This window comes from Alexandromys fortis, unplaced genomic scaffold, assembly GCF_014885135.2.
Source record: "Alexandromys fortis isolate MF-2015 unplaced genomic scaffold, M_Fortis_MF-2015_v1.1 scaffold_58, whole genome shotgun sequence".
Taxonomy (NCBI): Eukaryota; Metazoa; Chordata; class Mammalia; order Rodentia; family Cricetidae; genus Alexandromys; species Alexandromys fortis.
Window position 1 is genome coordinate 2707435 of NW_026067940.1, and position 25825 is coordinate 2733259.

General features: G+C 52.4%; 1 protein-coding gene across 3 annotated transcripts in view; it reads right to left on the reverse strand.

The window, feature by feature from the left end:
* Window positions 1-1148: 1148 nt before the first annotated feature.
* Cacna1s (calcium voltage-gated channel subunit alpha1 S) overlaps window positions 1149-25825 on the reverse strand; it is a 64365-nt gene continuing 39688 nt past the window's right edge. Inside the window, exons 20-44 of one of the 3 annotated variants that reach the window (XM_050147707.1) lie at window positions 25101-25207; window positions 24606-24693; window positions 24313-24420; window positions 22243-22295; window positions 21878-22024; window positions 21249-21450; window positions 20680-20838; window positions 18703-18813; window positions 18102-18185; window positions 14827-14883; window positions 13857-13985; window positions 13578-13643; window positions 12967-13058; window positions 12012-12171; window positions 10958-11085; window positions 8339-8435; window positions 7647-7749; window positions 6784-6885; window positions 6384-6508; window positions 4562-4690; window positions 3632-3882; window positions 2422-2507; window positions 1897-1988; window positions 1500-1652; window positions 1149-1372 (exon numbers count right to left, since the gene is read on the reverse strand). In XM_050147707.1, coding sequence (XP_050003664.1) covers window positions 1199-1372; window positions 1500-1652; window positions 1897-1988; window positions 2422-2507; window positions 3632-3882; window positions 4562-4690; window positions 6384-6508; window positions 6784-6885; window positions 7647-7749; window positions 8339-8435; window positions 10958-11085; window positions 12012-12171; window positions 12967-13058; window positions 13578-13643; window positions 13857-13985; window positions 14827-14883; window positions 18102-18185; window positions 18703-18813; window positions 20680-20838; window positions 21249-21450; window positions 21878-22024; window positions 22243-22295; window positions 24313-24420; window positions 24606-24693; window positions 25101-25207 — 3003 coding nt within the window. In that variant the 3' untranslated portion in view covers window positions 1149-1198. Of the gene's footprint in view, window positions 1373-1499; window positions 1653-1869; window positions 1989-2421; window positions 2508-3631; window positions 3883-4561; window positions 4691-6383; window positions 6509-6783; window positions 6886-7646; window positions 7750-8338; window positions 8436-10957; window positions 11086-12011; window positions 12172-12966; window positions 13059-13577; window positions 13644-13856; window positions 13986-14826; window positions 14884-18101; window positions 18186-18702; window positions 18814-20679; window positions 20839-21248; window positions 21451-21877; window positions 22025-22242; window positions 22296-24312; window positions 24421-24605; window positions 24694-25100; window positions 25208-25825 lie in introns of all 3 variants that reach the window. The other 2 variants (XM_050147706.1, XM_050147708.1) reach the window with 2 other exon arrangements.

Consider the following 25825-nt stretch of genomic DNA (forward strand, 5'->3'; position numbering starts at 1 on the left):
AAAGGTGTGTGTGTGTGTGTGGAGGGGGGTGGAACTGCTTCACTGACAGGGCTCCAGGAAGCTGTGGGGCCTAGCTGGGGCCCGGATGCACAGGTCACCAAGTGTCACCATCCCTCCCAGGGCAGGCCCCAGGAACTCAGAAGTCCACTGGGCTGCACAGCAGGTCAGCCTTGTTACCATAGCAACAGCCACAGGGGCGGAGCAGGCCCTTGGCCCACAGTTAATGAAGGCATGGGCAGAAGAGTGCCCTGTGGAGGGGGAAAGGCACGCAAGGCAGTCCCAGCTTTAGCTACAGGTATGCCTTGTTATCTTTGCTGCATCTCCGTTCCCTCCCCTTGTACGTGACTCTGGTGAGAGGTGAGTGACTTTTGTGGGAAAGTGCCCTGTAAATCCGTGGGAAGCCCTCGACAGGAGACGGTAGTTGGAAAGGGAGCACGCGAGGCATTTGGTTGGTAGACAGCAGCTGTTCGTTATTGCTGGGTGGTGTGGAAGAGCAGCCATGGAAACACAAACCTGTGATAACCACAGCCATAAACCACTGCCGCTGAGACTGGCCTTGGTGCTGGCAGTGGACTCTGGCCAAAGTCACAGGGTCACAGCTTCGACAAAGGTTGGCCGTGGTGTAACCAGGGTGTGGCATGGCTTCTGATGCCATCAGAGGGAAAGTGAAGATGGCCTGGGACCCTTCTGCAAGGCCCAGGATCTCTGAGAAAATAGGTAGATTATAGAACATTTCAAAATGTTCTAAAACACAAACAAACAAACAAACAACAACAACAAAAAGACAAGCAGAAGCCAGGTGCCAGTGTCAGGCCTGGAGACTTTAATGTCCAGCTGGTTGGAGTGACTTTGTGACAGACGGACCCTGGCACGGATCAGGCCTTTGTGAATGACATCAGAAACTCTGCCAAATAAATCCTGCTTCTCGCTGGTGAGGAGAAGGGCCCGACCCGCCCACCCACAGCCTCCAGCCTGCTTGAGGTGGTTCCTGACCACGGCTGCTCAGTCTGCACAGCTGGTTACTGAGGGAAGGCAGGCTGCTGGGCTGGGCTAGCTCTTCTCCATTCCAGCACCTTCTGGCCCTTGGTCATGGCGGCTCTAAGCTCATATCATTCTGTGTGGGCCTCACACCTGGGAGGAATAACTGTCTTCTGAAAGTCCCCATGTTGGATCTGGCCGCCCAGGGAGGACCTGAGGTTCAAGCCTCCCAGGGCATGGCTCTGCCCTCTGGGGATTCTCGGTTCAGTAGCTCTGTTGCTGCCACCTCTACTTCCTCTAGCTCCATCTGGCAGGCGTCCGCCAGGGCCTGGCCTGTTGCCATGACGAAGTTAGCATCTGCTGCTAAGGAGTCTAGCCGGCCTCGAACCAGAGCCTGTAGGGAGGAGAGGAGATTGGGTGGATCTTCCAGCAGACTGGCCTTCTGGGGCCCTCTCCCCATGACAGACTGTCACAGGCCACCCTTTGGTGTGGTCTGCAGCTCCGTCCCAGCTCCACCTCACCTCCTGGATCAGGAAAGCAGTAGCTGGAGCCTTGCACCTGTGAGCTGAGTTGCTGGGAACGCTCCCCTCAAAGTTCCCACTGTGGGGTGTTCCCAGAGACCTTGGCAAGGAGCCATTATTCTCTTCCTGCACAGGAGGCTCTGCCTGGGGGAGCTGTTTTAAACACACACAAAAAAATCAAAGATCCCCCCACCCCCAAACAGATACACTAGAGCCAACTGCTACACTGGAGCTCACAGCTCATCCAAGGGAGTCTCAGTCAAGACCCACAGGGGAGGATGCATCCTTCTGCGATGGATGGACTGCTTCCTACAAGGCCCCTGCCAGAGCTCCAGTCCTAGCACCAGGCCAGGCCAGGCCTAGATGGCACTTCCTCCCAGGGCTTTGCCTTTGTTACCTGGCCTGGGAAAGGAGGCACCTGGCCTCCAGGCATCTCTCTCTGGGTCATCAGTCCTTTCGGTTTGTGCACATGGGATTTGCCATGAGGTCCTGTGGGCAAGACAAAGCAAGGTCAATGGGGCCGCTGACTCCAAGTCTCAGAGTCTTTCTCAGCCAGCTTGAGAAGGTGGTTTAGAAGGTTGACTAACTCCAGGTCAGCCAGAACTGGCCTAGCTTGCCTTGCTTTGTTCTCATGGTCTGGGAGAGGCTGAGGGCTCTCCAGCAAGCTTGTCTTCAGCATGGCTACGTGCATGCATGTTAAAGCGTGTTGGAGAGCAAGGAAGTACCCTTGCTGCTACTGTACTCCAGCATTCTGGAGCCTTCCTCAGACTGGTAATGACGCTCCCCTCCCAGAGCTCAGCTAGCACCCATCTTGTCATAAAAGTTCTAAGCGGCTCTTCCAGGCTCTAAGGAAAGAGGGGGCACCCTTAACTCCCTCCCCCCCAGGAGAAGGCCCTTCTCCTGAGTCATGAAAGGGACTGACCAGAGCCCCCGCAGGGCTGACTGAAGGGTCCTTCTCTGGTAGCAGGTATGTCTGTCTCTTCCAGGAACTCCCTTTCATAGCAGACGCTGAAACGGAAGCAGAACAGTCTGGAACCCATTTTCCGACGCACCAGCTAACATCCTGGCCGACTGCAAGTGGCCTTCACGCCGGGGCTGATTCTGCCAGTGCTTGACTCTATCCGATTTTGGCTCTCGGGGAGCAAGTCAGACTCATGGCTGCCTCCACTCTTGTTCAACGCTCCCCCACCTTTCTCACATCCTGTGTTGTCTTGGCACCCTTAGGATGCTAGATCTCAACCCTGACTACACGTGCGCTCGCCTGGCAAGCCTGGAAGACCATTGTCTGTGACCCTCCATGGTTCTGGCAGTTCTGAAAGCTCCCAGATATCCCTCATGGGCAATTAAAACTGAGACTTGTTCTGGGCCAGCCCACGGTCATCATACTGGGAATACATAACCCTTTTGTATCCCCAGTACATCTAGTTGATCCTAATTGGTCCTGATCATACCACGCAACACACACCCATCAGCAGAGGTCAGGTCTGACGCTCCTGTGTTTCCAGGCTAGCTAGCACCATGGAGACCCAAAGACATGGGTACCTTTCAAGCATTCTGGCTACATATAGGCCTCTTTGGACTGGAGTGAACTGTGGGTCCTGACCAGGGAAGGGAGCTGCTCAGTTGGCATCTGCCCTTCCTGCCCAAAGAGACTGTCGCTCAGCTGACCAGTGCAGAGCAGAAGCCCTACTGGGAACCCAGTCCCTGTATTACGATGGCTAAGTGGCTTGCTCCCATCCGGTCGTATTTTATGGCACTTAAAATCACACCCTGGGATTAGTGGATGGAAACTACCCAAATCCAGCAACTGACCTTATCATCCAGAGTTTCCTACAGTGCATGTTGCTGCTGGAGGCGCTTTCTTAAGCTTTATTGTGTGACCAACACATTTCAGGGCCTCCCCACTGGGAACCACAGAAAGGCCGGCTCAGGTTTGAGGCCAACACTGTCAAGAGGCTGCCCCCTGCTGGCCAAAGCCACCCCTTCAGGTTTGCCTCTTGTGTTAGGGGTGCAGAGTGGTCCCCAAGGGCACACAGCAAACAAAGGGCATTCTACAAATGTCATGGTGCCTCCTTCCCTCTCAAGTCTAACTCAGAACTCGCACACCCACAGCAGGAAGTTACCACTGTTACCTGGAAAACACCGGGCTGTTTCTATGGTGGCTGTTGCCATAGGCAACATTGGCATTGGCATTGTTGGTATTGGCACGAGCAAGAGGATGGGTGCCTGAGTTATGAGGGAAGTCCTCCAAGAAGACGGGTGACTCCAGCTCTTCCATCTCCATCTCAGAAAATTGGAGGGGCCTTTGGTTGGCCATGACAGGGGGCAGGGAGTTGGTCCTTTCCAGGAAGTTGTCCACTTGACCAAACAAGCCTCCAGTCCTCTAGAGGCAAGGGGGAGAGTGGAAATACTGAAAGCAGTGGCTGGCTATGAGGATACGGGGAGCATGGAGGGTCGGGTGGGCTGTCACCTTGGGGTGATGGAACTAGGAGAAAGCAATGGGATTGGAAGATGACTCAATAAGGCCGGAAGAGAATGGACAGAAAGGTGACGCTGGAACATAGTCCTGCCCTCGGCAAGGTCTACAATTGATGGACAGACAGGACATACCTAAGGAACCACCAGGTAACACACACATGGAAACATGGCACACTGAACTGGGAGTGTGCAGAGCTGTGTTCCAGCTCCCCTCTAATCAAGTGATGGGGGACATCACATGTCGTCTCTTTGGGATACCGTTTTGGGAAAACCCAATAGAGTTTAATGGGGTATCCGGGAAGAGTCTTCAAGATCCAATGGGTTACAACTCTTCACAGAACTCAGAATCAGGCACTAGCCTGAGTGGAAACGGATCCTTGGGAGGTGGAATTAGATGAGGATTTGTGGAAACTGTTGAAAAGGGTGTATCATAGTTAATACTTTTGGGTCATAGATTCTGGGTCCCAAAAGGTGTGGGTGGTATCTTCAGTGTCCGTGTTCAGTGCAGCCTGGCTTCTGGCCCTTCTCTCTACTGCTGCTTTCTATGTCTGGTGCCGCAGAAGTGGGCCATGGCCTTCACTCACCCGGAATATCCCCTCCTCCATGGCAGCCTCCACCATGGCTCTCTCCAGTTCCTCCTCTGCTGTCAGATCTCCTGAGATGGCGCGGTGGATCTCGGGAGCTGCCTCTTCCTCTATGGTCCGTAATCCAGCCTAGGGATGGTGGAGTGACAGGATGACCTTGTGTCCAGGAGTGGAGATCAGAGATGCCTTCCCTGGCCCCACTTCTTTTGAATCCCTGCACCTACGCCTTTCCTGGAACCTGTTCTCCATCTTGGATCAATATCACAGGACTATGTGGCCCCAATGGTCCTGCTCTGACCTGGGGGAGACAGTCTGCATTCTGAAACATCTGTAAGGGGTTTTCTGCAATCTTGTGGGTAGAGACTTTGTACTCCTCCCACCCAAGCCTCTCTTTAACGGTATGTGTTTTTTAGCCAATGAAATTTCATATCACAACTAATATAACACATAAAAGTGAGTGCCACCTGATAATTCCGAAGAGGACACAACATCATATTTTAACATTCTTACCTAAAATATACATTTTCTTGTTTTTTTTTTGGTTTTGTTTGTTTGTTTTATTTTTTGTTTGTTTTTCAAGATAGGGTTTCTCAGTAGCTTTGGAGCCTGTTCTGGAACTCACTCTATAGACCAGGCTGGCCTCAAACTCAGAGATCTGCCTGCCTCTGCCTCTTGAGTGCTGGGGTTAAAGCTGTGTGCCACCACTGCCCAGCACAAAATGTATATTTTCTATCTAGTGTGAGGAAACATCAGCCAACCCAACCAGAGGGATAGCACAGCCACGTCCTCAAAGGGTCAAGGCCACGCTAGGTAAAGACTGCCAAGTAATTTCAAAAAGCAAGAGGCCAGGGCAAGGTGCTGTGCATGCAAGGTGCGTGACTCTGTGTTGGATACTTTCTCTGAAAAGGATGTCATTGGGTCAGCAAGTAAAACCTGAACGAGGTGAGGGGCAGATGGCAGCTGTGTATCAACACCACCTTCCTAGTTTCGGTGGTTGTGCTGTAGGAGAATTATGTAGGGCAATACCACGTTTTCTGGAAATTCACGCTAAAGCCTTCTGCGTGACGGAGTGTTAAGTGAGATGTGAGCTATTTTCAGATGGCTCACAAAGAAAGTGGCAATTGTGTAAAAGCATAAAGTTATTTCAGAACCACGAGGGTGATTCAAATATGTTATTGGACATATAGCCCAAATGTGTGTGCGTTTTGTTTTTAAAGATCTATTTGTTTTAACTTTATGTGTACGGCTGTTTTGCCTGTGTGTTGTCTGTGCACATGTGTGTGCAGTGCCCAAAGAGGACAGAAGAGGGCACCAGATCTTCTGGGACTGGAGTCACATGTGGTTGCTAATGACCATATAGGTGCAGGGAACTGAACTCGGGTCCTCTGCTGGAGCAGCAAGTGCTGCTACCTGCTGAGCCAGCTCTCCAGCCCTACATGCCTACTTTTGAATTTTTAAATCAATGAACACAGAAAAAAGGCAATCAAAATCCCTATGATATAAAACATACAGTTCTAAACGTTTCTTCTCATACTTAGTGGAGCAAACTCCAGAGTGGCGCAGGGCCTGCTGTCTTTAGAGACCACTGCTCTTACTAGAGGTCTCTCCTTTGAAGAGATCAAATTTTCTTTGGTCCAGTCACTCAGGGACCAGGAGCTCCTGGATCTTCTGAGGCCTAAGCACCCTCCTTCATGGATCAACTTGAACTATCTTCTCACTTTCTTCCTCCAGCTTCCCTTCTATCTCTGACTATTGATGAGGGACCCAGAAGGGGACTTGGTTCAACATAGCATCCTTTGGAACCCACCTAGGTTAGGCTTACCTGTATCTGAACCGTGTCCTTTTTGGGTCGATACCCATAATACTCCTCCTGGCGCTTCATGAACTTCCGGAAGTGTTCCTGGATGAGGAATGTGGCGTAGAACTTCCCCACTGTCACCTCGTCATCTGTAGACAGTCAAGGGGGGGCGGGGTGAAGGCCAGTGCGGGTCTCACACTGGACTCCGAAGGGGAGGCGGGGTGCAGCAGGCTCGGACACTCAGTCCATACTGAGGTGGTGAATGGGCACCTTTCACCCTTAGTTGGTGCCCTGACAGGTGCTCATGGCATCTGCCTGTGGTATTAACCGTGTCTAGGCGTCAGATTGCTAAGGGACTTCTTACAGAAGCTTCTCGTCCTTTCCTTGTGTGCCCTGGACTCTGGTCTCCACAGGCAGCACCCACCTCCTATGGGAGGGATGACTTGGTCCAGGAGCTTCATGCTGGTTCTCTTCCATATCTTTTTGATGATGGCTCTCAGCTCCTCATTGGCTTGTTCGAAGTTGCCTGGGGCATGGGAAAGGTGGGAGTGGCCCTAAAGTGACAGAACTTGACAAAACCTTGAGCAAGCTACCATTTGTTTAGCACACAGTGGCTCAGTGCTCTTTTATGGTAGCTGCTGTACTCTACCCTGGCAATGGGATGAGGGCAGGGGCAGCCCAACCCTTGGGTCCTGTGCTTATGCCCCGTAGGTTGTGGCTAACAATGATCAGACTGGTTAATATTGTAGGTCATCATCTCCCTTTCTCTCTGTCGAAACTTCAAATCTTTACATACCCCTGTCTGTCCCACGGTCCCCAAGTAATCCTCCTGCTGCTCCAACTTGCTCCTTCTTGAGTCCTGGCTTCCCTCTTGTCTGCCCATGGCTCAGACTTCATTGACCCAGATAGGGGAATGGCCCCAAAGACACCGGAACCCTCAGCCCCTTCCTGGGTTAGGGACTGACAGGATTAGTGGAGTCAAGGGTGGGCCCTCACAGCTGCCCAATACTGACGCTATCTATGCCCCACCTAGAACCATGGGGGGGGGGACAGCCCTGAGTGAGCACAATCATGCCTCTGACCCTGATACAGCTGAGGAATACAGGACAGAACCTAAGTAATCTTGTCCTCTCGAGCATTCGAGCATTCGCAGACTCCCTGCAAGACCTGCAGGGTGTGAGGAATTGGTGATTGCGGCCTTGCCTTTCTCTGCTTCTGCCCACATTCCTGGGATTCTGTGTCAGAATTCACCTCGAGGAGAAAGGGCATTCACGAGAAGTCCCTCACCTTCCGTCTTGATCTTGAGGGCTGTGCGTACCAGGGCGAAGAGCGTGGCGTTGAAGGTGACTGTGCCATCGCTGTTGAGGGGCATGTTCATGCCCACCAGCCTCTGTGAGGGAGAGGTCGGATTTGCAGATGCGCTGCTATCAGGCCCAGCTCATCAGGTCCTCCTCACCCAGTGTGGGGTGGGAAGGGGAGGTTGTAAGGACTGCAGTGCGGGCATCCTGAGGTCAGCAGGGACGGACCTGGAAAGTACTGTAGGGCCCCAAATGTCTGCCATGGCCCCTGTGTAAAGGTTTGCACACTAGGGTGGTGCTGCTTGGTATACACTGTGAGGGGTGGGCCGGGGGGCAGGCTTCCTTTTCTCTTTGGGTCTTGGCCATGAGATGAGTGGGTTTGCTCCACCATGGCTCCTACCATGATGCATTGCACCACCCCGTCCCACCAGAGGACTAAGTGCAATGAATTTGCCTCATCTATGGACTGGACTCCCCAAACCGGGGCTAAAATAACCTTTTTCTCTCTCTAAGTTATTTGTCTCGGATATTTGTTGCAGTGGTGGCCCATCCATGACTGACATAGCAACCCAGGAAGTCACTGCTGTACAATGTCTCCTTCTATCGGGCTCTCTCTAGCCACCCAGCCCCACCTGTTACTCTTCCTTCCCCGAGCCACGACTGCTCAGACTTGCAGGTTACCTTACATGCTACCCTGTGTGGGCAGAACTTCCCGAAGCCCAGAGGGGGCTGGATCCTCCTCAGCAGGGTCACCACATCCAGGTGCTTGATTCTGCCCCTGTGGGAAGATACATAGACTAGCATATCCAGGAATGTCACCAGAGCTTTCTGCTCTGGAGTGGAAAGAGAGGAAAGGAAGCTGGGGGGGGGGCGCAGGAAACACTTCCTAGTTTTAACCCTTCTTTATAAGCTCTACTAGCCTAGTATATTATTCTAAATATATTTTAGTAGTTCTTCATAAATTGCATACAATTTGACCATATTCACTCCTGCCCCAGTCCCGCCCCCCCCCCCCCGCTCTTCTCAGATCCTCGCCCGTAGCCTTTTAAAAGAAGAGAGGAGGTTTGGGTTCATGGGTGCCCAGCGTGGAATGGGGCTGGCTCTCCATTTGGGAGACACCTGCTTTCTTTCAGGGAGTTTCCCTCTAGCACAGGAGACCGGGATTTCTCTCCCTTCATGCTTCCTTAGTTTTGGTCAAGCTGGAAGAGGGGCTCTGGGGCTGCATTAATAAATCAATGGAGTGGCAGGACTTCAGGGAGCCCTCCAGAGCTGGGAACACAATGGCAGTGCCACCATGACCTCTGGAAGAGGCCCAAACAGAGCGACCGGGAAGGTCAGGCGAATACAGTACCAAGGCGCTGGCAATGGAAGAGCGCTACCTTGAGAGCATGCATTTGGGATGTTTTATGAACTGCCCCAGCCTCAGAGCCAGCTGCGAAAGAAATGAGACATTTCTGTCTTGTAGGGAGCACGGAGGTCCTTGTGCTCACAGAGAAGCACTAGGAAAGCCAGGGATGTTAAACACACAGGGATGTCTTTTCAAGGAAAATATGTATAACCTGTTTTCTGCCCAGAAGGCTGGGAACGGAGATGACTAACAGCCTAGGAAACCCCTGTGCTATCTGTAGGGCTGGCCATACCTGGCTCCCCCAAACTCTCTCTACCAGGACTGAAGAGGGCTAATAATCTAATGGCCTTTGCACTATCTGTCTGGCCAGGGGGCTCCCCTAAATTCCCACAAACAGGACTAGAGGTAGGCAATAACCCAACTGACTTCTGCACTATCTGTATGACTTGCCCAGATCCTTCCCTAGGCCCTTAAGAACCTGTCTTCGTGGAAGAAGTGACAAGTACTCTGAGAAGGGTTTTGATGTAATTATGCCTCCTGCTGCACACGGGATTATGTCACACTAGGAAACTTTTTTTCAAGTTGTTCTGTATTTAAATATGGCTAAAATAAACTGCCTGGTGTCAGACTCTAAAGTTAGAACCGATACCAGCTACTTAGTCGTGCTGAGCTGGATTTCCTTCTTGTTTTACCGGCATCATTACTCTGCTGGCCGTGGTGTTTGCAGAGGCCTCTACATTATCTGTATCCTAGGTGCTAAGTACATACACACAAACACACACACACATGCACACACACATACAAACATGCGTGCACACAAACACACACATATACATGCACATACATACACACATACAAACACACATACACATGCACATACATAAACACACACATACAAACACACATACACATGCACACGCACACCAATATTGGTATTTAGTACTTGGGATTGAGCTCAGGGTCTCTCACATGACAGGCAAGTATCTATCACTGAGCCACATCCCAGCTCCAAGGCCCAAGTCAATACTGTGTGGTAGTGATAGACGTAAGTAGATTAAGAAAATTAGTTGTGAGCCAGGCAGTGTGGTGCACACCTTTAACCACAGCACTCGGGAGGCAGAGGCAGGGATAGCTCTGTGAGTTCAAGGCCAGTCTGGTCTACAGTCTAAAGCTGCAAAGAAACCCTGTCTCGAAAAACCAAAAAAGAAAAGAAAAAAGAAAAAAAACAAAGGAAGAAAGAAAGAAATTTGTTGTGTGTGTGTCTATCTGAGTTGAGTTAGAGTTACAGGTAGTTTTGGTCATTTGACATGGGCACTGGGAGTCGAACTTGGGTCCTCTCGAAGAGCAGCCAGTGCTCTTAACCGCTGAGATGGCTGAGCCATCTCTCCAGCCATCTCCCCCAGTAGTTTTTAATGTTCCCGTTGAAAACACTTTAGAGTGCAGCTGCCACGGACTCTGAACACACTTGCCTTGAATTTTGGTGCCTTCACTTTTAATTTCTCTGCACCTCCGTTTGCTCATTTGTGAGACTACAATCACCAGAGGGCCGAGAAGTGTCCCCAGCTTTAAAGTGCAGGCAGATGGCCCAAGGACCAGGCTAAGGGTAATGAGGACTCTAACTCACACAGTCGGAGTGGGTCTTGGGACTCTACACAGTAATCACCTCTGATACAGCCAGAGGAGCAGAGCCCACAGTGAGCAGCCAGGCCTGAGTGCCTGGTGGGGGCCTGAGAGCTCACTCCTCACTCCTGAGTACTAAGTGTCAGACTAGAAACCAGTGAGCGTTTCCCCAGAGTCAGGGTTTTTCTCCTTTGATGGATCCTGTTCACATCGGAGACATGATGAATCACCCTGGAACCTTAGGTGGATTAAGAGAGACCAGAGAGACTCCTGAGAACCCTGGGAAGGGTGGGCAGTTTGATAAGCACCCAGCACTACCCACGAAGACTCACTTAGCCTCCGGATCATACTCGGCCCAGATGGCCTTGAACTCATCCAGGTGGTGAGGGCCCAGAATGGACCAGTCCCTTGTGAGGTAGTCAAAATTGTCCATGATGACAGCCACAAAGAGGTTGATGATCTGCAAAAAGATAAGGATTCCTACAGCCCAGGCAGGCAGTGACTGATGTCAGGGTGGGGAACTGGGGCAGAATAGGCATGGAGTTCCTCCCTCATTCCTTCCCCATTCCACATGCAATTGGGACTGAACTGTTCTTGTCCAGCATGTGCGTTGCCCAGGTACTGGTGACCATCGGCTAAAACCAAGGCAGGGTACCTTCCTGGGGGCTACTCTGATCTCCAGAGCTATTCAGCCTCTTCTGGGCCTGGCCCATGCCCCTCTCACCACACCAGCCTTTTTCCATCTACATCCGGGGTCCTTTGAATTATCAGACTTGCTCACCCACAGACTCACTCCATGAGGGCCAGGGCTAGGTCTTGTTTATGTTTCTACCCCCTCACCTGGCCCTGCACCTGGCAAACATTAGACATTCGAAGGTTTGGGGTGAATATAAAGAAGAAAAGGAGCATCAGTATAAGGGAGCCAAGAGGATGCTTTTCCTAAGTGATAGCCCTGCCGCCCCCAAGTGACACCATGCCATTTCTGACCCTAACCAGAACCTCTTGGCTCATTTCCATATTGTCGGTTGTCCCTCTAACATAGCATCTTTCTGTGCTGAGGAATAGTTAGGGTTAAATATCTCTACTGGAAGCCTCTTCCTACTGAGAACTGGCCTCAGCTCAGTCCTCTGGATTGAAACTGTATATATAACGTGTATACTATATATAGTAAGCACGCTGAACACAGAGTGAAAATGCCTTACAGTCCACTTGGAGCAGGAAAAAAGATCTCACAAGACACCCCCTCCCCCCAAAGGATCAGAATAAGGGGCAGTCTAACCAGAGTTTCCAGTGTTCCTAAGAGATCCCGTCTAGGAGGTGATAGGGTCCACCCCGCCTCACCCCTCCATCCCTGCCCTGGCCAGAGCCTGCAGACTTCAGTCTCACCAGGAAGGCACAGAGCATGTAGAAGCTGATGAAGTAGTAGTAGGCAAAGTTGGTGCCACACGTATACTCCTCCCCCGGGGCATAGTCTGACTCTGGGTCACACAGCTTCCCGTAGCTGCAGGCCAGCAGGATCTCTTGCCAGGCTTCCCCTGTGGCACACCTGAACAGAGGAGGGGCACTGTTGACCTATGCATGTCTGCTTGGTCCTTGGGAACGTCAGCCCAGTGTGATGAACAGAACTGGGCTGCTCCCACAGGTAGGATTCCTATAAGTTTGGGTGTCACAGTGTCCCCTCTTCTCTGCAGTCCCTCTATTCCACCTTTATGCAGGGCTAAAGTAGAGTTGAGCTACAGAAGAGACCTTTTTTAGGAGTAGGGGTGGCTTTTATGCATGACTACAAACAACCATAGCAAAAGTGAGTGTCATAGACCAATGTCAAGGGTCACTAAGGCCTCGTCACTTTTTGAGAGGGACATTTGACCTCTGAACTCTGCTTCAGCAGGGTGAAATAGGTAACATTCTACTTGGTTGGAATTCAGTGTCAAACATCAATGCAAGATTTTCACAAAGGTGACAATAGGGCACCAAGCCAGGCAGAGGACCCTCTACTGCAGGGCCAGCGCTGCCCGGAGCGCAGGGGACCCTCTACTGCAGGGCCAGCGCTGCCCGGAGCGCAGGGGGACAGCGACTAGAGCACAGCAGGGGACCCTCTACTGCAGGGCCAGCGCTGCCCGGAGCGCAGGGGACCCTCTACTGCAGGGCCAGCGCTGCCCGGAGCGCAGGGGACCCTCTACTGCACTGCCAGCGCTGCCTGGAGCGAAGAGGGGAACCCAGCAAAGCCAGGCAGGGGACCATCTAGTGCAGGGCCAGGGCTGCCCGGAGCGCAGGGGACCCTCTACTGCAGGGCCAGAGCTGCCCGGAGTGCAGGGGACCCAGCAAAGCCAAGCACTCGTGCCTGAAGAGCAGCAACACAGCTTGAGGAAAAGTCTGGAAGTTGTTGTTCCGATTTATTTGCGTCCCGTCCACCATGGCTATCTTCCCGAACATCTGCAAAGCACAGAGAACCAGGATACAACTCCCACCACTTCTCTGCTTCACCTGCTTCCTACCTTCCCCCTAATTTCTCCCCAATGCCTTTCACTTCGGGCCACGTCAGATCCGAAGCCAAACACATTGGATTCTTTCCTGGACCACATAACATTCTTGCTATCAAACCAAACCAAAGAGGGAGATAAGACAATTTCTCTTCAGCAAGCACTAAGTTAGTCAAACTATGGGGAGGGGTTCTGGGGCAAAGCCTCCAGCTAAGGCTTTAGAGACCAGATCTGGTCCCTGAAGTGCACCTCGTGCTAGGGTCTCTCCTGGGCTACACCCTGGCTCATAACCCCGGAGCATCTGGGGCTCAGTTCTACCTCCTCTCTCAGCTTAGAGTTGACCCCTTGGCTGCTGTGGAAGGCAAGGCAAGGTAGTATTCAGCTGCATGTTTGGTGATGTTTCTGGGTCCACAGGGACACCTGCTAGCTTGGCTAACACTCACCCTTCGCCGTGGGCCCGCCTGCCTCTCACCTGCATCCCGATGACGGCGTAGATGAAGAAGAGCATGACGATGAGCAAAGCCACGTACGGCAGGGCCTGTGCGGAGGAGGACGGAGCATCCGCTAAGTGTTTCACCCGTCTGCTCTGTCGTCCACAGAACCACAGCCCTGGACCCTGCGGCCCGTCCTCCCTTGGCTCACCAGGGATCTGCCTGGCTCTGAAAGCCCGGGACCCCACCTTGGGCTAGTGGCATCCCTGGGTCAGTCTCCCGGGTCCCTGGGTTTGGCCTGTTGGGCTGGGCACTCGCACCTGGAAGGACTTGATGAATGTCCACAGCAGGGTGCGCACACCCTCTGCCCGGCTCAGCAGCTTGATCAGTCGCATGACCCGGAACAGGCGGAAGAAGGCGCTGGAGATGCGGGCGCTCTCATCTGGGTCCTGTGGGGCAGCAGCCCCAAAGGTCAGTCTGGGGGTGGCACTCAGGGGTAAGGGGGCAGGGCAGGCAGGAGATGCAGTGCACGCGTGCGCGTTGTGTTGTGCATATGTGTGTGTGTGTTGTGGTGTGTGTGTGTGAGAGAGAGTTATTCGTAGTGGGAGGCTTCCAGCCCCACTTCACAGTCCCTATTGCCTCCTAGCCTTGGACCATTCTGAGATGCAGGGCTCTGGTGTCCTGTGTCTCAAGAGGGTTGGATGTAGGGTCCAAGTTATGCAGTAAGCCCGTGCTTAGGAGCAGAGCAGGGGTTCTTTCTGGGGTGAGGCTGCAGCGAGGCCCACGGCTGGCTCCCTGCTCATCTCTCCTCTATAAACCAGCGCTAAGCTAAGTATCTGGTGGCCCGTAAAGTCTTCCAGAAGCGTCCAATAGCTTTACCAAGCTGTTTGCCATATGCTCAGGGTGCTCACTCCCATTTGCCTAGCCCTACTCTTGAATATTGTAAGTTGGGCAAGCTCCTGCCCTTGTGCCAACCTTAATCCTACTCCCTGTGTGCCAGTTTGGACCCTGTTCCCTGTGCCCGCTAAACTGTCATGGAGGTCCTGTGCCCTCATCTATAGAGAGGATATGGGAAAATCCTCCCATCCATTGCTCAGGGCTCTAAGATAGCCACTACATCCATGCATATTCTACCACCGAGCCCCCACCTCTACCCAAACTCCAACCCTCACTGGGCCTGATCTAGGGAAAGGAACCCTGATTTCTGAGGGCACCCCATGCGATCCATGCAGCCAGCTCAGCATGCAAGCTGCAGGGCAGGGCAAACAGGCTCATGCGGCCTGAAATTACAACGTTCCCGCAGCCTCCACCCAGGCAATACAGTCCCCCGCTGGAGGCCAGGAAAGTCTGTGGAGAAAAGAGACGAGGGGAGGGGAGGAAAGGGGAGAGAAACACATGGGAGGGAGGTGAAGAGAGTTGTCAGAAAGGACAGACACCAGGAGAGTTAAAGAGAGAAAAAGACATGCAAGGGACGAGACCTCATGTGGCTGCAGTCGGGGCAGAGAGTGGGTGGGAGCGAGGACCAAGCTCTATGGGAACCATGAGGCAAGAGGAATAAGAGGGGAGGGGAAAGTGGACAGACAGGTCCCATCTTATCTTTGAGGTACATCGATGGAGGGCAAGGGCTTGGGTTCTTCCTGGGTCTGGGTTATGTGGTACAGGGAACATCTTTACTAAGGACACACTGAGAAATACCTGTTCATCATTGTAAGTAGATCCCCCTATCCGCTGTGACCAGGGTGGATGCCCTCACAGGGGTCCAGCTTCCAGGGGCAAAGTGGGAGGAGTTGGAGGAGACTGGAGACTCTTCCTCCCACCAGGGGTCCCTCGATTTAGGGCTGGGACCAGGATCAAGGCTCATATCTCAGTGGCCTGACTCCTCAATGGTTGGGTATATGGGAGTGGCTATCTTTTCCCTGGCTACATTTGAGGAGGGGCCGTCTTGGGAGCCCTGGGTTAATCAAAGAGGCTGTCTCTGAGCTTCCATGCGCCTGCAGGCAGACTGGCCCTAGAACTCAGGCTCCCTGTACCACCGGCCTCAATCCTGGCTGAATGGCAGATTCATCTAGAGAATTATACCGGACATATGCCCCTGCTGGAGCCCAGCAGGCCAGCAAAACCCGTGACTATGGAACGGGCCTGGTTTCAGAGGTTTCAGGGCACACCAGAGAATCTCATGGGACTCTGTTCTTTACTTGGATAGTCTGCCCAGTAGCCATTCACCATGAGTGGCCATTTAAATCACAATGAAAATCAAATAAAGCTAGGAACTAGCTGCTCAATGCCGTCAGCTACATTTTAAACAACCAGGAGGTGCATGTGAGCAGGGCAGGGTGGGGCTGGTATTGCGGTTCTAACTCACAGGCACGGCCTTTCCCAAGGTTGTATGTAAGGAATGTAAATCAGTCTTAACACGACCCAAACACATATTCCTGGCAAGGGAAATTTTCCACTTCTGAAAACCAACGAAGGGCCATGACCCCCTCCACAGAACCGTCTCTGGCACATGGGCCTCAGACTTTGAGAAGTAACTACTTGAATTGGGGCTCTTTATTCTGGCTGTTTTGAGTTCCCTCTTCAGGCTGCCCGTGACAAGGGTGGCTCTCAGACCCCAGGACATGTTTCCCCCGCAAACAGCATGCATGAAAACACACAGCACATATACACTACACGTTCTCTCTCCGTCTCTCTCCCTACCCCCACCCCCGCTTTTGCCCAGAGCCCACCCCTATCAGGCCTGAGCAGATGGAGCTGTCTGTCACCATTTGTGATGAGGTGAACAGGGTTCCCAGGATCCTCCCTTAGTGTAACAGACAGTTGGTGTGGTAGCCAATTTCCCAGAAGGTACCACGTCCCGTCCCCCAAAGCCCCTTCCTCACAGACTCAGGCTTTTCTCAGCTGAGCTCCCTTCCAGGCATCTCCAGGGTTGATATCTGCCTTTCCCATCGACTTGATGCTTTGGACCAGCAGGCAGGACGTTCAGGGGAGGCCCCGCCTATGATGAATCTCCTGCCTCAAAAAAGCTACCCCTTGGGTACAATCTCCCTGTTCCCCAGCTAGAGTAGCCCAGGCAGATGAATAGCCTTCTCGTCTTCCTCTGCCCTTGCCTTGTTCCAGGGTGTGGCTCAATGTAAACCCAAGAGGACGCTGTCTTTTGCTTTCTGTCCCTGATCTTTGGATCTCCTCTTCTGGACTCCTGTCTCTCTTTGCTCAGCATCCAAAATACACCCCAAGTTGAACCACCTCTTACCATTCTTAAAGCCAAAACCCTACTCTGTCCTCTGCCATGTGGACTGCTGCAAGCCTCTCTTGGTTGCTGTCCTTGGGTCAGCCCTGGTCCCTTTTTGCACAGGCTCAATACGGCAGCCACCGTGGTCTGAGCATATTTCACCTCCCAAAGTTCTCTTCACTATCTCAGAATAGAATCCAAGGTGTAACGACGGCCTTGGAGATCCGACCCCAGCTTTTGACCTCTGTTTGTCCCCATTCCAGCTTCAAGGGCCTTCTGCTATTCTCTGCATTCAGCAGACAGGCTCCTCCTACAGCCCCTTGACATAGTCTCCTTTTGCTCTACAAAAGCACCCCCCAGGCTGGAGAGATGGCTCAGTGGTTAAGAGCATTGCCTGCTCTTCCAAAGGTCCTGAGTTCAATTCCCAGCAACCGCATGGTGGCTCACAACCATCTGTAATGAGGTCTGGCGCCCTCCTCTGGCGTGCGGGCATACACACAGATAGGCTATTGCATACATAACAAATAAATAAATAAATATTAAAAAAAAAGCGCCCCCCATAGCTGCTTGGCTTACTCCCTTGTTCTATTCAGATCTCGGTTCCAATATGCTCACGATACCACCCTCTCGTTTCCTTCCATGCGCCATCCTTACCTACTTTTATTTATTGTCATGCATCCTATCATGTGATAGATTTGATTATTGTCTCCTGCCCCCTACAATTTTGTTCCCGGCTGTGTGTGCCTCCAGCACCCAGAGCCATGCAAGGCACATATATTCAGTGAGTGTTTAATATCTGGCATAAAAGACCAAATCCTTAGAGAAGAGCCGCCTTTTCAGTCCTTTAGATTAACACCTCAAAAACAGAGATGATTCGTTCAAAACCTTCAGTGACTTCTTATAAAGTGAGTGGTCTCATGAAGTTCCCAGGCTCCCCAGCCTTGTCCAGCCCCCTTAGCTCCTCTACATGTCCTCACGGATCTATGAGACATCCCAGCATGTCTGACCTCTTCACGTCCTCTCCCACATTTCTCCAGAACTTTCCCTGCCTGGGGCTTGCTACCCTCTTCAACTCCACTACTACCCCCTACACTTTCCCCAGCCCAGCCACAGATGACCCCTGCTTGCCGCTATAGTTCTTGATGTCTGCTGTGTGGGCCTACTCGAATCCTTGTGGTACCCCAGGCATCATTCTGCTCTAGAGGCAGAAGGCTTGTCCTTCTGCCGTTCTAACCCCCTGGGGTGCCATGTTGCGCTTGGCATGGGTACTCCGTAAATGTCTGCAGACTGAACAGGAGCCCCACCCCAGTGAGGGCTCTGCCCACCCCATACTCACATCGATCTCACTCAGGATGACGTCGATGATGCTGCCAATGACGATCAGGAAGTCAAACACATTCCAAGGATCTCCAAAATAGCCCTGGGAAGGAAGGTCATGGACGAGTAAGGACTGGGCTCTGACTGTTTCCAGGGACGGGAGAGAAGTGTGGCGGTAGCAGTGAGGGGGCACCCACCAAGGTGCTGGGCAGGCCAGGGTTCTAGCATCCCAGCTCTCCTCTCTTTCTGACTTCTAATTTTTAATTCTCTTCCCCTAGAGCATCAGTGGCAGGGGGGTTGTTGGGAGCTTAGTCTAGATGGGAATTTCCTTCACCTCCAGAGGCCCCCTTAAAACTCCTGCCAGAGCTTGACGGCACAGAACCGGATAGGACTTGGATGAGACTGTGGGAATGGAGTCAAGAGCCAAAGAAACAAAGCAAGATCCTAGTCCAAAGCCCATGATTCAGAGGCAGAAAGGGAGGCAGGGGATGTGGGCAGATCCACAGATGCAGTGCCCAGCGTCTGAGAGCAAGAGTCTAGGCGGAAGGGCTGTCAGTAGAAGGCGGTCGAGGTCTCTCCTCCCAGGCCACATCTCTGTCCTCACGGCCACAGTCACTCACCCTGGGCTTGAACGCTATGAGCTTGAGGACCATCTCCAGGGTGAAGATGATGGTGAAGGCTACGTTGAGAATGTCCGAGATGTGGTTCATCTGTTCCGACTGGTTGTAATGCTGGAGAAGCAACATGGGAGAGCTGGGCCGGGGGGTGGCCAGACTTACCAGCTGCAGCTTACGATCCCAGATGCCTCCCCTCCGCGGGCGGCTCCTACTGTCTGTCCTTAGGCCCACTTCTCAGCAAACCGGGAGGTTAGCAATCCCCTGATTCTACCAGATTATAAGTGCATCTTTCAGGCCTATTTCACCCCATAACAGGCAATGGCAGAGGACAGAGGAGGTTCAACAAGCCCAGGTCCCACAAAGTATGCCTGCGGGCCTCAAAGCCAGATGTCATTTACACATCGGTCCTGGGTGACCAGAATTGGCAGTCTTCTAGGCAGCGCTTTGCATAGTCCTTATGGTAGAGGACTAAAGAGAAGACCCCGTGGGTTCTGAGGTTGACATCACCACTGTCTAAGGGGACACAAAGTTAGCTAAGTTTCCTGAATCTTATATGTCTGCTGCCCCAGTGATGGGGATGGGAGACCCTTCAGTCAACAGTCTTGGCTTCTGTGGACCATCTCTATGGACCATGTGAGACTCTTCCTTTTTTTTTTTTTTTTTTTTGAGACAAGATTTCTCTACAGCTTTGGAGCCTGTCCTGGAACTCGCTCTATTTTTAAAAGTTGATGAATTTCTAACTTCTTCTACAGAACCTTCCCAGGTGGGCGAGAATTGTTTGTTGTTTGCTCCACCCCTCAGTGGTGCTGCCTACGGTTGCTGCCTGACTCAGTCCTAAAGAAACTATTGCTTATATTCTTCTACATGACCAGAGCCTGTAGCTCAGTGAGTCTCCTCCCAGGACTCCAGGAGCCTACAGTGTGTGGTCCTATCATTGTGAAACATCCCCCACAGGCTTGTGTATTTGAACATTTGGTCCCCATACTGTGGTGCTTTGGGAGGAAGCAGGTCACTGGGGTGGGCCTGGAGTTTATAGCTAAGCCTTGCTTCCCACTCTGTCTCTGTTTCCTGTTCTGTTGAGAGAGAAGCAGCCGCCACATGTTCCCACCATCATGTAACCACCTGCCACTGTGCCTTTCCTCAGCATTACAGTCTGTATTGTGCCCCCTCCGATCACAAGCCCAAATAACCCTCTCTTCCCTTAAGTGCTTATGTGAGATGTTTGGTCTCTCTTAGGAGAAAAGCAACTAACGTATATTTAGTATGCCTTGGGCTCCTAGGAGCAGGAAGCCTAGCTGTGAAGGTGTATTATATAGGGCTCAAAGGACCAGATTATTATTATTATTTTATTATTATTATTATTATTATTATTATTATTTTGGCTTTTCAAGACAGGGTTTCTCTGTGGCTTTGGAGCCTGTCCTGGACTAGCTCTTATACACCAGGCTGGCCTTGAACTCACAGAGATCTGCTTGCCTCTGCCTCCCAAGTGCTGGGATTAAAGGCGTGCGCCACCACCGCCCAGCTAGGGACCAGATATTTAATTTAATAGCAATGCTACTGACGATGATATGATCAATGAGAGGTGGCGTCTCTCCCCAGAGGGTTGCCTGCTTTGTGAGTCCTAAATCTATTTTTTTGGGGGGGTCAGAGCCAAGTTTCCAAACAACCTGGCCATCCAGATTTGCAACGGTGAAGGGAAAACAGAGAACATGTGTGTTCTGCTCCCTGCGTGCCCTCCTTGCCTGCAGCATCTGTCTCCTGTTTGCAGAATTGCTGTCCCATCTAGTTGGAGGCTTGAATTAGCTCCTTAACAAATAAACCATAAGGGACAAGGCTGGGATCAGTTCGGTCCTGTATCCTGCAGCTGGCATACAGCAGGTGTCTGGAGATACCTACTGGGATGATATGGAAATGTCTCTGTGTCCCTGGCCTGCCCAGGCCCGAGGTCTTAGTCTGGTCAGTCTCTCAGCTCCTTACCTGCATGCCTAGGCAGATAGTGTTGAGCATGATGAGGGCAAACATCAGGTATTCAAAGTAGGAGGAGGTGACGACGTACCACACCTGATACTGGTATGGGTTTTTGGGGATGTAACACCTCAGTGGGCGGGCCTTCAGGGCATACTGTACACATTGGCGCTAGGATGGAACAAGACAGGACAGGTCAGCACCAAGAGGTTCCTCCCTCCATCCCTGTACCTATGACCATGGAGTTGTAGGAAGCTTGGTGTGTGGTGCAGAAATAGCTGTGGCCAGGCGCTACGGGCTGAGGAACTCTGAATGACATACAAATTGAATTTCACTGGACATCTTGGGTTCCCCTTGAGTGATCCAGGCCCATTCTGATCATAGCTGCAACTGAGGGCAGAGGTTCTGAAAGGCTTCCTCTGGGGACAACAGGTGAGTTCCATAAAGCCCTCCCTCCACCAGTGTGAACTGCATCGTGTTGGAGGCAAGTGGGGTGCACAGGCTAGCACTGGGTCTCAGTGGGGGCTCTCCCCACAGCCCTGTGGGACTCTGCTTCCCATCTCCAGCGGGTGGCTTGGTACCTGGTTCTTGTCCAGCTCACAGTTCTTATACTCGGTCTCCCCCTGCTCCTGGAAGGTGACGATGACAAAGCCCACAAAGATGTTCATCATGAAGAAGGCAATGAGGATGATGTAGATGATGAAGAAGATCGCCATCTCCACTCGGTTGTTGTAGATGGGGCCCGTGTCCTCCTCATTGGAGTCTATGGCCTTGTACAGTAGCCTTGGGGTGGGCAGAGAGGAGAGGACAATGGCACAATGAGGACTGGGATGAGGAGACTGAGATCCAGGCCAGGAAGGTGGGTGTTATCTCATGGGCCACAGGCGCAAAAGAGACTTTCTCAATGGCCAAGGCAGAACTGGTTTAGGGAAGGCTAGAACCCATCCTGCCACGGTCCTGCGACTCCATGGGGCATCTTAACTATCCTCAGCCAACCATTCAGACTTCCCTGTGTGGAGAGAGGCATGCATTTGTCGGGGGATCGGGCATATTGTGTCGGAGTCCTCTGGCCAGGCACACTAAGGAGTGACATGAGTCAGTGGGTTTGCCGAGCACAGCCACAGGCTGCTATGATCTGATGGGGGCTGCTGATTTCTTGGCCCCACCCTAACTGCACCCATCAAGGACCCAGACCCCAGGCCTTACTCACTGAGGCCAGCCCTCGAAGGTGGAGACTGTGAAGAGAGACATCATGGCTGAGAGCACATTGTCGAAGTGGAAGTCATTGTGTATCCACTGGCGGGGACGCAGCTCTATCTGTGTGGGGTCTCCATCCTTGTAGATGTAGTAATAGCCCCTGGCACAGGGAGGCCAGTCATTCCACAGTGTGGCTAGGATACCTAAGCCCCACCCACCTCCCCTGGGGTAAGTGTGTCAGAAACGCCAGAGAAGTAGGACAGAAAGGAAAGACACGGCTGCGCATTCCCTCCCCACAGCTACCCAGTTCCCATCCTGAAGGACACCACGTTCCTCATCTGAGCATCTCACACCCTCAGCTGGCAAAGCCTGGTATACCTGCACTCCTCTTCGGTCATCTTGGATAAGTCATTGCAGCTGTAGAACTTCCCCTGCGTCCAGGAGGGACAAGGAGGGATGGAGACATGGTCAGGAATATAGGGTAGAGAGTGGGCTCTGGGGGTGCTTGGTTGGAGGGAGAAGGGAAGAAGGAGGCATTTCCTCTCTTACTCTGAGGGCAAGGCCATCATCATCAATTTTCACACTCCCCAACTGCCTCCCACCTAGCCTGGCTGCCACCTTAGGTGGGCATTTGTGGAATGGCCAAGGGTGGACTTGAGGATGTAAGCACACCCAGCCCAGCTCCTTTGACAGTGATAGCCACTGAGGCTCCCAACTATCACCCTCTGAAGAAATCTTTCTCACAGTTCACACTCTACAAGGGAAGAGCTGGCTCCACCCTTGCCTTTCTCCTGCCTGTGGGCAGTCCAAGGCTGCTATGAGCCAACAGATGGATCCTTACAGTAGGGCTCTGACAGATTTAAATGTGTCCTCAGCATTAGATGGGGTCCCATCTCCCCAAAACCAACTGCAGCGAGAGTACATTTTCCGTTAGTCTTTATCACATACTGAACACCTGAAAAAGGTTTGGTTTGAACAGGGTTGGATGCAAGTCATCCTGAGACTAAGTTAGGTTTGGAATCCGTGAATTCTAATCTAGCTCCTCGGAAGGCCTTGAGAGAGGCAGGCCTCCGTCAAGGGGCCCAACTGCTCTGCCACCCTTCAGGACTCTGTCATTTCTTCAGGTCACTCCTTTAAGGTTGCTAGAGCAGAGGGTGGAGGTGGAGTAAGAGACCTCACTGGTACTGAGCAGGGTTCTGGGTACTAGAAACCGGAACTCACGTAATTTTACCCAGAAAGCAACGCCAAGCTCTTGGGCATCCTGTGCAGTATATGTGACCAATGTTCCGAGAGTAAAATGTGATGTAAATGGCCGGTTGTACCAGAAAGGCTTCTAGCTGCTGGATGCACAGACCCCGAGGGCTTTGGCTGAGACTGGAGGGCAGATGTGGCATGTCGAAGGGTCGTTGCTCTTGCATGAAGAGCACGTAAGAGTCAAACAAAAGGTGGACCCTCATTGGTTGCTTCATGGCTTGTGATGGTGGGCTCCTGCCTGCCAGGCCTGGACTAGATGCCTGGGTAAGAGCTAAGCAATACACAAGACCCTTTCCTGGGGGATTCTAACAGAGGAGGAGACTTGGGGAAAGAAGGTGTCTCTCTGCCATGTCCAGCTGGCTGATAGGATGTCCTGGTATTATAAGCATTCTGGCTCCTTCAGAGCAGTGGTCAACAGGACCCCTCCTCTCGGGGTACCTTGAGAGGCCAGATACTGACCACTTTCCTCCAAGCCTGTACCATGGCCTCAAGAAGGATCATGGATTTGCCTTTGAGCCAAGGCCCTGGCCCATCTACAGAGGAAGAAATTCTTCCATATTGGTTGAACAAACCATAGTGAAGCAACCCTATGACACGCCTAAGGCTGCCTGAGGTCATGGAATCACGAATAGAGTTGTGCTAGGAAGTAGCACAAATTGCACACTCTACTATCAACTTCAGTGCCCTCCAGGAGACATAAGAGCCAGACGCATCTAGAAATCGAAAATCCGTGGAAGGACATCCCTTGAGAGAAACTGAAGAGCTGTGTTCTCCCAGGGAAGAGTCAGTGAACTGTGGATGAGAGTTGAAGATGGCCTCTGTAGAGGCTCCTGGGTGGTGTGGATGATGCCAGACATCACAGCCAGGACCACGGATTGCACAGCCTGTTTGCAGCAAGGAAGGCGGCTGAGCTGGGGTGCTGTAGGCAGCCCCGACAGTAGGTGGAGGCTGGAAAGCTGGTGAGAGGAACGGTAACTACAGGGCCGGTGGGTAACAGCAGATACAACGGCAAGGGTGTTCAGAGAATCGTCGCCTGACAAACAGGCTCAGGATGTTTTCCTAATTTTGATACCATAGAGTTAGGGTCATTTGCTTTCACAATTTGGGGGTTCCTTTGTTTGAGAAGAAGTGGCTGACTTTCATCACATCCTTCAAGTTGGCCAGGGAAGGGCCGCTAGCCAGTCAGGGCCTCACCTTGAAAAGCTGGACTCCGATGCAGGCAAATATGAACTGAAGGAGGGTGGTGACCAGCACAATGTTCCCGATGGTGCGGATGGCGACAAACACGCACTGTACCACGTGCTAGAAAGGCAGGGGCGGTAGATGGGCACCGGAGCTGTCCCACTGCACCCCACCATCCTGGCAGGGAACCCTAGGAATGCAAGACTCTGCCTCATAGCACAACTAGGCCGGTGGGGAAAGCTGGCTGGCCTGCCCCCATGGATGGCCAAGATGCAGACCCCTCCCCGATCTGGGGCCACTCTCACCTTCAACCCTTTGGCTCTGTTGATGGCTCGGAGTGGTCGCAGCACCCTCAGAACTCTCAATATCTTCACCACAGAGATGGCGCTGGACCTGCAGGAAGCAGGTTGCTGTGTGGCCTAGAGGTGTGTGTGGCAGCCAGAGGCTTTGTCACCTCCTCCCTGGAGCTTTCCACATGAGGCCTCCCTGATCCCAGGGTAAAGCTATTCCCTGAGCGTGGGGGATGGTCTCATTGACTCACTTCTCTGTGAACATAGATTTTTGTCTCTTCTATTAGGCTAGAAATGACCCAAGGCTGGGCCTGTGTTTCCCATTCTGGGGGCCTGGCTGCCTTCTCTTTGCTCACCCCACCTCACCCTTGGTCTCAAAGACAAAGTTCTGAACATTTAGCATTGCCACGTTAGCCCAGCTGGGGACGACCCAAGGATGTTCCTAACTAAAGCTCCAGGCACAGGGCACACAGCAACCACGTGCTGGGACTGGGCCCTGCCACCGCTTACTCGAGCCCCATGGAAATGAGGGACACGGCCACCACCAGCAGGTCCAGGATGTTGAAGTAGTTGCGGCAGAAGGAACCTTTGTGCAGGAAGGCGCCATAGGTGGTCATCTAGCGAGAGAGAGAGACGACATCTGGAGGAGCAGACTTGCCCCTCCCAGAGAAGGACTTCCTATCATCATCTGTTCTGAAGAGTGCCCACTGTCTCAGGGGTGTCACGCCACTCAACTCCCTGCTGAAGCCCGAGTTATCTGCTCCCTGTTATCTGCTTCAGATAAACCCTGGGCACTTCCAGAGCCGGTCCCTGTCCTCAGATGTGTTCATGCCTTGGCTTCTCCTTCACAGGAGTGGGAAGCCTGGCTGTCCCTCCTCCAGGGACTCCCTGGTTGGCACAGGTCTAATTGTAACACCTCACCCTGAAGTCCTCCTTGAGTCTTGGGCAGCCGCCTTCTCCCTCTGCTCCACAGTCAGTGGTGGAAGTGCTGGAAAAGGGACCACTTCTCCCTCTGCTCTGCTCTGGTCCTTACATCCAGTCACCCTCTCCTCTTATACCGGAAGATAAAGGCCTGTGGTTCTGGGTTCCAGCCAGAGATGGAGCCTCCTCCTGATCATCAGAGCCCACTATTGTGATAATCTAAACCCCGTGTGCCCACCTCGGGAACAGGCACACAGGGCTGTGCCGTAGAAACTCAAACCAGGGCAATGGTCCTTTCTTTAGATGAGAGAACT